General features: G+C 59.3%; 1 protein-coding gene across 1 annotated transcript; it reads right to left on the reverse strand.

Moving 5' to 3' along the window:
- Nucleotides 1-1,477: 1,477 nt before the first annotated feature.
- On the reverse strand, nt 1,478-10,758 carry METTL22 (methyltransferase 22, Kin17 lysine; the record flags this gene model as incomplete). Its single annotated transcript, XM_084251059.1, has 10 exons — nt 1,478-1,513; nt 2,557-2,725; nt 3,327-3,429; nt 3,644-3,724; nt 4,534-4,587; nt 4,768-4,839; nt 6,057-6,201; nt 6,293-6,333; nt 8,797-9,147; nt 10,653-10,758. 10 exons carry the CDS (start codon nt 10,756-10,758, stop codon nt 1,478-1,480), a joined length of 1,158 nt encoding a protein of 385 aa, XP_084107185.1.
- Between the last annotated feature and the right edge of the window lie 1,558 nt (nt 10,759-12,316).

Below are 12,316 nucleotides of genomic sequence, written 5' to 3' on the forward strand. Positions count from 1 at the left end.
CGGGCAGCGCGTCGGGAGGTGAGTGCCGGGGAGGGACAGCACCTGGGGGAGAAGGACACGCGTGGCCGGCTGGGAGACAGGGCCCCGAACCAGCTCCGCAGCGGTCTCCACCCCCGGCCGGGCCACAGTGAGGAGCCCTGAAAGGTTCCCCTACCGTCAACCCACCCATTCATTCACTCACTCATTCATTCACTCACTCACTCTCTCTCACTCTCTCACACTCACTCAACTCTCTCACTCACTCACTGATCCATTCATTCACCTAGCACAGCTGGGAGTCACCCTGGCCCCCATCTATCTCTTCCTGGACCCCTCAAATGACTCAGGAGTGAATCTCAGTCCACTCACCGAGAGAGAAGAGCATGAGCATGTCGGGGAGCCCCGGCGCTAGAGGGACCCGCTCTGTGCGCGGCCTTGTGGGTGAGCCAACGCCCAGCTGCCCTTGGGCAGCCTGAGGCAGACCCCATGACCCCGCCTTTGGGGTCCCCACCACCTCACGGGTGGGGGCTGGACCTTGTGACCCACTTGTAGAGTTGGGCTTGACCAAAGCCTTGGGCTGTGCCATCCAAGACAGGGCACCAGGCTGGCTCGGCAGGGGCTGCGATGAGCAACCGAGTTAAGATTCGCACATGCCTGGTCCCTGGGCCCCAGGTCAGCGGATGGCCAGGCCCAGGCTGATCGATGGACCGGAGAGGGGGAGCCAGAGGGAGAGGGCTCTGGGGGGGCCGAGAGTGCAGAAGCAGGGTGGGTGGGGCAAGGGCAGCAGGAAGAGGGGAAGCAGAGACAGGGGGAGCACCAGGGTGGGGGAGGAGGGGAGAAGAGAGGCACTAGACCAAAAACCAGACAGACAGACAGACAGACAGACAGACAGACAGACAGACAGACGTGATGCGGGACGGAGGGGAGACGGAGGGAGCCGGGCTGCAGAAGGGGTGTGCCATCACAGCTGGGGGGCAGCCACACCCAAGCGCGTGCTGCTTGCTCTGAACACACTTGGCTAGGGGCACGAAAGGCCGGGTCTGTCCAGGAGCCCCACCTGCCCCACTAAGCGGGGCCAATGGGGGCGGTGGGGGGACAGGTGGGGGAAGGCGACTGTGCCCCCTTCTGCCTGCTGTTATTACAGCAGCTGTAAGCAGCTAACGCTGGGGCACGGCAGCCCCCCCAAGAGTGTGCAGTGCCCGAATGACTCGGGGAAGGGAGCGTGCTGAGAACACTGGCCCCCACTCGACAGAGTGGCCCCTGGGTGCCTCGACACACACACGTCGCAGCAGGAAGGACACAGGTGCTTGAGCGGCCCCGGTGAGCAGCGGGCCCCGGCCGCCGCTGGGGGACAGACCCCAGGAACTGGGCGGGTCCGGCAGGCCCTTCTGCCTTGTTTCAGAATGATGAAGTCTCAAGCATGCACCTTTGTGAGCTTTTGATTTTATTAGAAAAATATCCCAAGAACAGTCACGAAGCCCAGCTTGCTGAAGGATGGTCACGTGACTCGCTCCACAAACACCTTCCAGAGCTCCTGCGGCACAGAGAAGGAGACCGGGATGCGACGGGGCCGCCGGCGACCCAGGGAGGAAACCAGCCCAGGAGACTCAGCAGCCAGGCCGGCGGGGGCAGGCAAGCAGGGCAGGGGCGCCTGTGGGCATTCTCATTGCTCAGGGGGCTTCTTCCTTCCACTGTGGGGGCGCCCCGGCCCTGACCCGGGGGGCGTCAGGACGCCACACCCTCCAGAGGCACCGCAGCACGGCAGCCGGGACACGAGCTCTCCACTGGGGCCTCAGTGCCGCACGCTGGGGCTACTGGACTTCGCAGGAGCGGGCTTCCTGGGCCACGCGGTGCTTATCCTAGTGCTGGCAGGTGCCACACCCACACCAGATCTTGGGCATCCCCACATCCTCACTGGCAATCAGCCCGGGCTGTGACGGGCAGGCAGGCTGCCCAGAGGAGACGCTGCCCAGAGGGCAGCTGGCACACTGAGGCCATGCAAGGGCCACACTGCGGGAGGCAGACGGGGTGCGTGGTGGAGAGCGAGCACTGGTCCCCCCTGGCATCCCCTTCTCCTCAGGCCCAGAGCACGGGAGGCCACGGCCCAAAGGCAAAGGGAACGAAGGCCAGACATCCTCCGCCTCTGGACAGCTATGGTCCCGCTCCTGGACAGTTTCGGGGGTTTCCAAGGGTAATCTGGACTTTTCAATATCCCCAAGGGCTATGATGAAGCCACCCAGCGGCACCTCTTGGCTGGGTGACTTGGCATCAGCTTGGACTACTTAGGGTGACCACACAGAGGCCTGTGGTGATGGCGGCCCTCGTGCCAGCAACTCCAAGGTGAGAGCATCGGCCCTGCTCCCGCCCCAAGATCCACCACCCAGCGCCCCTGACATCCTGCTTCCTGCAGGCCGCCCCGGATCTTGCTTCCCCTGGAGTCTAAGCTCTTTCCAGGGAAAGAACGGGCCAGAGAATCCAGAGTGCTGGTTCGCCTGGCTGGAGTCTGGCTCCCGTCCTGCAGGCCAGGTGCAGGGCCCGCATCTGGAGGCCTTGGCCTGCTCCCACGGGGCCACCTACCAGCTGCCGGATGCGCTCGTAGACCAGGCGCTGCGGGAAGGAGGCCTCCACGGGCTCTACCACGAAGCGCAGAGGCCCGTCGGTGAGCCTCTCCAGCCGCTGCAGCGAGGAGCGGAAGTGGTCGTAGGCCTCGCACGTGACGTCCAAGTGTCTCAGTGTGAAGTTGAGCCTGCGGACAGCAGCGACACAGCACTGCTCAGCTGGCCACCACTCTGCTGTCCCTGCCCGGCCAGCCCCTGCCCAAAGCATCCGGTGCGTGGAGCTGCAGTGACCACGGGGCTGGTGGACAGAGGCTGGGGGCATGGCGGTGGAGGGCGGCTGCGGACAGGCGATGCTTGGGCCCCACAGGCTGGCTTCAGGGAAGCTGTGTTGCGCCCATCAGCACATGGACACTGTCCGGGAGCCCGAAGGCTTGAGACAGTCACGTGGCAATGACCAGGGGCTCTGTCTGCATCAGGCAAGGACAGAAAGCTGGGGTGCTGAGGAGACAGATGGCGTCCCAGGGGGCCATGGGGTGAGGGGTTCTGGGGCGGGCCTGCTCCGACTGTCTGACCTGCTCTGGCCTGACAGGTACCCTGAGGTCTCGCCTCCTTTCTTCATCTGGAAATAGGGACGGCAGCACACCCACATGGGGTGGTGCAGGGTCACAGGGGGTCATGTGTGCAGAGGGCCCGCGCAGACCTGCACAAAGTAAACAGCGCCCCCCGAGGAGGCTGCAGAGCAGGAGAGGAGCCTACTCTTGGGGGCTCGGGGGCTGGGGCAGCTCTCACCTCTTCTCCACAGACAGGACGGCGGTGCAGGCGTTCTTGAGCTTGAGAGCCAGCGCAGAGAGGGTCTTAAACAGTGCGTCAGTGAGGTCGTCATCATAAAACACTGTGGGGAAAGAGAGGGCAGAGGAAGACCTGCGTGTGTCAGAGGAAGCGATTCCTCAGAGGAGCCCCCAACCACAGAGAGAACCTCATAAGCAGGAGAGACCCCCGTAAATGCCCAGCAGCAACAGCCCTGAGTTACACATGCGGGGGTGGGGGGGTATCCTGGAAGGACATTTCTAGAAGGGAGGGAGCTTACTGCGGGCCTCGGCGCTCACCTTCGGCGGCCAGCAGCACCGTGGTGTGCTCGTACAGGTCCGTGAGGTCCTCCTCCGACCAGCTGAAGGGGGCCGCGGGGTCTGTGGGGGAGGAAGGACGTTCTGTGCTCATTCCTCTCTAGAGGCCACAGCTCATGAGAGACTGGCTGAGAGAAACTTCAGAACAAAAATGGGGTAACAGCTGCTTGGGGCCACAGGCACCCCAGCTTCAGGGCCATGGCCGCTGGCGGAGAGCACAGGGGAGGGGCGGTGGCCTGGGCAGGACGGGGTCTGTGTGGCAGGCTGGGCACTCCTGCCCCACCTGCTTGCGTGTGACGCTGAGAAAGCGGCTCTGCCTCTCTGGATTTTTGTACTAGAAGGGGCATAAGGCACGTCCCTCATAGGAATGTCAGGCCAAAGGCCCTGATATGCGGAGCACCTGGCAGGTGGCAGGTACATGTCAAGCCCTGACCTCCAACCTCCTCAAAGCAGATTTCATACAAAGAAGGAACAGGCGTGCTGGCCTGAACACAGGCGGGGTGAGGCGTCTGGCCACCGCCAGCCCGTGTGGGTGAGGGCGGCGCAGCAGGTCTTCTTGCCCAGTCTGCGGCGAGGGGTCTAAACCCGGAGCTGGCAGACGCGGGCCCCATCCTGATGCCTGCCATGTCTGTTGTGCGGCCCCGGGCAGCACTGAACCTCTCTGAGCCCCAGTCTTGACTCACGACCCAGGGACCACCGTGCTACAGTGCACTGGCATCGGAGTCTGAGTCACAGTGGGACACCCCAGGCCATGCTGGCAGGGTGGCGGCTGCAGCCAGGGCTCTGCGGGCAGACGAGGCCACAGGCAGATTGGTCAAGAAATGTCACAGGGGACCACGGGCTCGAAGAGGCCCCGGCGAGGAGACACACACCAGTGCAGAGGTCCACTTTCAGCCAGTCCAGTTCTTTGACCTTGACCGTGCCGCCTGTAAAGACAGAACAGGTAGAATTCCTCAAACTCAAAACACGAGTAGGAAAGAGGATAAACACTTATCACCCACGATAGCTCGCCCTCCTTCCGCCGCCTGTGCGCGGCCCCGCCCGCCCGCCCGCCCTCCAGGCTGGGCTCTGTGCTCAGGGCACAGAAGCTGATGTTCTGGGCTCACCTGCAGCAGCAGTCAGGTGACTGTTGAGGCTGGTGTTCCGCTGGCACATGGCCAAGAGATCTGTCCCCACATCTGCAACAACAAAAGGCAGGCCCTAAAGTGCAGCTGACAGCACCCTCTCACCGCGCGTCTGCTGGAGAGAGCGGGGGCCGCAGCCCCACAGCAGGGGGACAGAGCGCGTGTGGCACCACGCCTCTCACCCCCATACAAGCAGGTTCACTTTAGGCTCTTTCGAAAGGTCTTTTCCCTAAATAAGAGGGGCTCAGGCGGGGGCCATAGACTCCAGGCACCTTCCGGGGAAGGGCTGAGAGCTCCCACCTCCCTCTGCATAGAGGGGCCCAGCACGTCCCCCAGGCTGTGTCCTCTCTGATGACCAAGAGCCCAGGGGAGCTCAGACCGGGCGACCCAAGGGAGGTCACGCCGCAGACTCCAGAGGCTGGCGGCCCTCACTGCTCTCGTGTGACCACTCCTGCACCAGCTGCCCTCGCCAGCAGAGGCGGCAGGTTCCCAATGGCTGGGGCAGAGCTGAGTGCAGCGAGTGCCCCAGCCTTGCTGGGGTGGGCAGAGGTGGGGACGGTACTCTGCCCAAAGTTAAGTCTCGGCTCGGAGAACGCGTGTGTGGGAGGCACAGAGAGTCTAGTCAGTGACAAAGCCTGGATGGGAGGCCGTCGTCTCATCCCAGGGGCCACGCGGAGTTCGCCAAGGCGAAGACAAGAAAAAACAGGGCAATGAAAATGCCCAGAAGTAGACTGGTTTGAAAAAAAAAGATGAAATATTAGGCTTCCGCTACTGTTGGGGAAGACGGCCTCGCAAAGGAGAAAGACTGTAAAACAGCCAATATACACTAAAAATGCAAATTCTAAAGCTCCCTGAAGACAGCGACTTGATGCACTTCATCACCAGGCCTGAGCCTGGCTGACCGCAATGCTGGGGACACCGCCTGCTGGGGGCTGGGAGTAGGCTTTGTCTGCCATTCTACAAACTTGTCGCCAAGAGCAGCAAGACTTCCACAATCAGGGAAGACGAGAAAGCAGTTTTTGGCAGCATAGAAAAAGTGGTGCTGGTGGGCTCTGGGCTGAGCAGAGGTGCCCCCACCCCTGCCAGGGCCTGGGTGTGGCTGGGTCACGCTGACCTGACGAACTGAGAGACAATGGCGGGTGGAGAAACCAGCAGGGCTGGATGCCGCAAGCACCGGCCTGCTTCCCTGTCTAGCCTCTCCCCCGGCCCCCCCATTCAGTCAGGAGCCCTGCTGTGCAAGGGCTGTGTCCCCACCTGCCACGCAGGGTTACCTGTGCAGTACACGGTCCTCGCCACGGTGGCTGCAATGATGCTGACCAGCCCCATGCCGGCCCCCAGCTCTAGCACCGTGCGCCCCTGGAAGAGGTCTGGCTGGGACAGGATGTAGTCAGCCAGGAGCAGGGCGCCCCGCCACACCTGCAGGGGAGATGGTAGGTACCTCCAGGTGACCTGAAGCTCTGGAGAGACACCTGAGGGCTGCGGAGTTGGGGGGAGGGGACCTACCCACCTGCTTGCCAACATCCTCCAGGGGGGTGGCCATGGTGTGCTCTAGACAGGACGGAACCACGAGAGAAAGGGCCACTGTGAATCGGGGCTGGCCAGAAAGCAGAGGCAGGCACGGCATGCTGCACGCAGGCTCGCGGGCACTGGAGCTGGGCGTCAAAGGGCAGTGAGACAGGCCGGGCTGGCAGGCGGGAGGGGGTGTGTGCACGTCACCCACAGACCAGGCACTGGGCTGGGTATCCGCCCCCACAGTGCATCCCTGGTGCTCCTTACACTTAGACCCCACCCCCACTGGACGTTCATAACAAAGTCTTAAGTGCTCTCCTTGCTTAGAATATTCTCCAGCCAGAAGCTGTAGGATAAAATCTGAGTGTGGAGGGGGCAGGGCGTGAGGTCAGGAGCAAAAGGGACAAGGCAAACCTTCTTGCTGTTAATGAAGAGCCGGCTCTAGCATTTTTAAGCGAGATGGTAACAGCAGCACATTCACTCACACCCCCCGCAGAGTAGGGAGGCTCTGGACATGGCCAGACACACACAAATCAAATCACATGCTGCTCCCCAAACGAGGGTAGCAGGCTGGCGGGAGGGGGACAGCGAGCTGGAGCTGGCCATGAGGTCCACCCGAGCGAGGTGGGCTTTGCTTTCTGGCCCCTCCAGGCCAACTGGACTTATGACAGGAGAGAGATCGGCTGTGCCATCGTCCTGGGGTCCCAGGACGTGGCTGAGGGGGTCTCCGGGGGACCAGACCTTCCTGCCCTCCCTGCAGGTTAGACTCTGGGTCCTGAGAAAAGGTGACTAGTGCATTGTTCACCAGCCTCTTGGCTGGATTTCACCTCCTGGTCTGGGAGAAATCACTTCCGAACTTCTGATTGCTGAAGCCCAACCTGTGTGCACAGGTTGTGAAAAAAACAAAAGTATGTCCATGACTGGAAGCTCACTGGATGGACACCTGCCACAGTCTAGAGCCCAGAGCCTAGAGCCAGAAGCCTGGCCAGAGCCCAGCCTGGGGCCGTGGGGCTCTCCCCTATGCTCACACTAATCCTGTGACGCAGCCCTCATCACCCCATTTCCCAGATGAAGACATGGGGGCTTGGCACTACGTTTCTAAGTTATGGGGACAGCACACCTTCTCCCTGCCGGCCCCCTGTGACTGATGGGGGAGCTCATGAAACTTCCATGCTATCCACAGAGGCAGCTGAGTGCCGCCCTGTGGGGCGAACCAGGCTGGGCAGGGAGGCAGGTTGCTGGGCCTCAGCTGGGACCCCAGACAATGTGCTGTTCCCTCTTCCCTGCCCACCCCTGAGGGGAGCTGTTCTTGCTGGTTCAGAAAGCACTGGCAGGGGGGCCAGAGTAGAGCGCACAGGGTCGCCAGGTCTGTGTGAGGGGGGGTTGTCCCATGTGACAGATGATGACACTAAGCTCAAGAGGCTCAGTCATGTACCCATGACACCCCGAGTCCCTGCCTCCCGGCCCCCAGTTCTCTCTGGCCCAGTTTCCTGATCTATGAAGTGAGGACGATGGACTTTGGATTTCTCAGTTTACTTTGACCCTTGGGTCTGGGACTCTTAGCAGGTTTACGAGTAAACTTTGGGTTTCTGTCACTCCTGAAGTTATGTGGAAAACACACTCTCCTCCAGGGTAGCCTTTTCTTATTCTTTTTCCTTTTCCTTTTCCAAATCAAATTTTCAGAAGGGCCCACCAAGTGCAAAGAGTCACGTGAGTGGACAGGCAGCCGGGAAGAGCGGCACTGGCACGAAGTCCCACCCACTGGGCTCTGACCTGGGTGCTTTCTGTGCAAAAACTGAGGTGGGGTGGTGTGGTGGGGTGAAACCTGTCCCAGGCAAGTGGGGCCCTCTCCAAGTTACTCTGTGCACTGAAGTGGGGGGCAGAAGGGCAAGAGTCGCTGCTCCAGCCCGGGTTCCTGATGGCTCCCCACGTGCCTGCGCAGGGCGGGCCTGATGACAGGGAGCGGAGAGGGTGACTTCCAGACACCATGACTCAGGCCTGTTGCGAGGCCAGGGGGGCGGGCAGGCAGGGAAGCTGGCCACCCGGTGACCCTTTCTCCTGGGACTTTGCTCCTCGAGTGCGGGACAGTCAACCCCAGCACATGAAACTCGCATGCTCCAGAGGCCAAAGGCTGGACGGGGGCTGACCAAGCCTGTGGCGCCCCCTCGGGGAGGCCAGTAAGGGAGGGCTGAGCAGGAGACGGCCACCAGTGAGCCCTGAGAACAGAATGCACCAGAGACCCTCCCCAGAGGAGCAGTGCTGGGGCAGGGGGTGAGAAGGCGCTGTGGCGCCAACCCACGTGGCTGAGCTCCGAGCCCTCCTCCCTCGGCCAAGCAGCTGCACGGCTGAGGCCTCATCTCAGGGGATTACTGGATCACCTGAGCTGGTCCTGATGACCTGTCTTACTCTCTCTCCCTGGCCTGGGCAAATACACTGTGCGCCCTGACCCACAGATCCACACGGGGAGTCACCGCAGTGGCGGGGAGCCAGGCCCTTACTTACCTATTTTGATGACATTGTTGGGATCACTCCCTTGGGCTGCGTCATCCAGGATGTCATCCTCTTCCTGCCTGAGAATCACTGGATGGACCTTGTCTCTCGCAGGTCCAGGCACGTCTGGGTCAGAGGCAGCCCGGGGTCTTCTCACCACGTCCAAATCCCCATCCTCGTCCAGCTGAACTCCCACCCCCTCTGGGCAGGCGTCACTGCAGCGGCTTCCCGGCGGGGATCCGGGGCTGCCAGTCCCCTGGGGCGGTGACTCCCGGGTGTAAGCACCTCCATGACCACCACCCTCTGCCCCTGAGTCTGTCTGGGCGTCTCCGTTCCGCAGAAGCTTGAACTGGGTCAGGAAAACTGAAAGGCAAACAGAAAAAAGGCGCGAATATTTCCAAGCTGCCTGCTCTTTATTGTTTCTGTCTCCAGGCTGGGTTTCACAGGCTGGGTGGAGACATACTAAGGTCAGCAGAAAAGGCCCATTTGACTCAGCCACAACGCTGGGGTGTCCAGCCTGACCCTCACCATCGCCGTGAGGGCACACTCACCTCACTGCACTTCACAGACGCTGCCTTTTGCACACATGGAGCTGTGGGGACCCAGTGCCCAGCGAGCCTACCAGCACCATTTTTCCAACAGTGCTCACTTCCCGTCTGGGTCTTGTCTAGCTCAGGCCTGCGCAGCTATCTTAGACCCAGTGCTACTGCACACTTAACAGACGACAGGACAGTGTGAACATGACTTCTATATATACCGGGAAACAAAATAAATCACATGACTCATGTGGGCTTTATCACAGTGGTCTGGAACCGCACCTGCACCTCTGAGGGGTGTGTGCAGTGGCCATCTTACAGACGTGGAAACTGAGGCTGAGAGAGTGTAGGTGAGCTGACCAAGGACAGCTCTGAATGAGGCTGAGGCAAGGCTCATGCCCAGTCTGTCACTCCCCAGGCCACTGCCTTTGTCACCAGACTGGTTGGTTGGAGACCTACTAAGACACACTGGTCGGCAGGATGAACCAGGATCCAAAGTGTCCCTCACCCTCTGGGGGCCAGAAGGACACCAGGACAAGGTTCAGTGAGAGCGGCATGTCAGCGGGGGCCAGGGCAAGGGCTAGAACAACAGCCCCAGGCCGGAGTCCTTGAGCCCTGGTATCTGACCATGGACGTTGCTGTCTGTCCTTTACCTCAGTTTCCTGATCCGGGAGTCAAAATTATAGTGCGAGGGAAAGGAGAGTGAATCATAGCAGGAGGGCCATCTAATCAGGGTGAGCAGGCTGGCATGGGTGCCAGGATGACATTTGAGGAGCCAGGGCCAAAAGGAAGAATATTCTGGGAAGCAAGAGGTGAGGAAGGTGTGTGAGGGACAGGAAGGGGCTGAAATGGCCGCAGCAAAGCAGGTGGACACACAGGCAAGGGAGGGGCAGCACTGGCCTGGAAGGTCAAGGTCAGGGGTTTATTCTGAAGTAATTTTATTCTGAAGTGATGGGACAGTCACCAGAGGATTTAAATCTGAGGGGTCATGTGATCTGCATTCCCAAGACCTCCCTGGCTGCCGGGGAGCTCGGGGGGCCAGCAGGCACCCTGGTGGGATGTGCCAGGCAAGTGATGAAGGTGCTGGACAGTGCAGACAGAGGGCAGCGGGCAGATGGAGCCGTGGTGCCCTGTCTCCCCTAACAGAGGAAGGTCTCCCTCAGGGCGGGGGTGGCCCACTCCTGTCTGCTGTCCCAGCATCAAGTCCTGGTGGGTACACAGGGGAGCTCAGGAGAGCAGTTTACACAATGAAAGAAGGGATGTGAGAAAGAGAAAGTACAAGGGTGGGCCATGGGGAGTTGGGCACCCCTCTGCAGACACCCTGGTCCTTACCGGGCTGCCCCATGCTGTTTAGTCGCACCATGAAGTGTCTGTGGTTTGGGGTGTAGAGGTGGACATCCGACAGCACAGTGTCGCTTCTGAAGGTTACCTCATCCATGGCCGGGTGGGAGCCAGCTACCAGGTGCCTGGCTCCACGTAAGTCACGGGGCAGCAGCACCTGGGAGGCAGGACAGAGGTTCAGACAGCAGGTCCAGAAGGGGGACAGTGTGAACAATTCCAACTAGGAGTACAGAGCTTTGCAGCACAGCGGAAGAAAGTGCTTCCCTTTCAATGCTTTTCATTTTCCCTAAAGGAGAAAGTTTCAGGGCCTAGGGAAGGGAAATGAAACCAGCTAGAAATGTGTTATTTTGCTTGTATTGTGCTTTTTATAGTAGTCTTTTATCTGTGGTAAGGGACCTGAGAAAGCTTTTTTAAATTTCTCCCCACTTTTTAATTATGAAGATAGACAAGAAAACGGAAGTCATAGCACAATAAATAACCATATAAATATACAGTACTTAGATTCAATGATCTTTCTGCTGTGTTCACTCCGTGTTTTTTTCTTCCCTGACCGTAAAGTATATTGTTGACATCACAACAGTTACCCCTAATACCTTGAAGTTCATCTCCTAAGACGTGCTCATATAAACCCACAAGAGCATTGGTAGACATAAGATAAAAAGTCCAGTCCAGTCAAGTTTCTCCACTTGTCATTCAAATGTGTCCACAGCCAGTCTTTCCTAAACCAGTATTCACTGCGATTTACATTTCACATTTGTGATTTGCCCTTTAGTCTTTGTTTATTCTACAAGTTGATCCCAGCTTCCCACATACTGTTGTTTTTTCTTTTTTAAAGAGTGGATTTAAAAGCAGTTGAGGGAATCACTACAGGTGACACACAGGTATGGAAGTGTTATGAAATCATGAGGACCCAGGTGACACGGATTTCCTTAGAGGGGTATTTTCAGAACCAGGTATCCGGGAATGTGGGGGCACCTTGTAACTATTTCAGGGTCAGTGTGAGCATTAAATAAAATAATGGTGACTTTCAGGGTTCAGGGCAAAGTAAACTCTCAATAAGTAATAGTAAATATTACTGTTACACCAATAATCTGCTACAAAGGGCTTGCTGGGAAGATGGGGAAAGGCAAAGGTGAGTTTCTTTACTTAGGAACGGCTGCCTCAGTCTCCATCTAGCTATAACGGGGCTGACTGAGCTTTAGGCCCCTCTCCTCAGGGGGCAGAGCAGGGGAAGGAGACCCAGATGCAGATGGGGACCCCTTCCTCAGGTTGCAAATCACCCCCATGCAGTTGCTGACAGGAATCCTTGACTCTCCTAAGGCTGTGGGGTCTGACTCATCTTTCCTTTCCCAAAGCCCCCCAGCGAGGACTGCCCCCTAAAGCACTGTTTCAGAGTCTGGGGGTTCAAATCCCTCACCCCTCCTAGTCTTTCTGCCAGGAGCCACTCCACTCACTCATTCAACCACTCGGAACTGGGTGCACATTCTGTGCCGGTTCATAACCAGGCGCTGCACAACGGAGGGCAAGTTGTGAGGTATGGGCAGCTGGAGGCACCGGGCCGGGGAGTGGGGAAGAAAATTCGGCCCTGGGGGCCAGGGGTCCAGGGACTCCTCCCCGGGGCTCCTCAGACTGGACCTTGCCTCTCCTTGACACGA

The sequence above is a fragment of the Talpa europaea genome (assembly GCF_964194135.1).
Source record: "Talpa europaea genome assembly, chromosome: 12".
Lineage (NCBI taxonomy): Eukaryota > Metazoa > Chordata > Mammalia > Eulipotyphla > Talpidae > Talpa > Talpa europaea.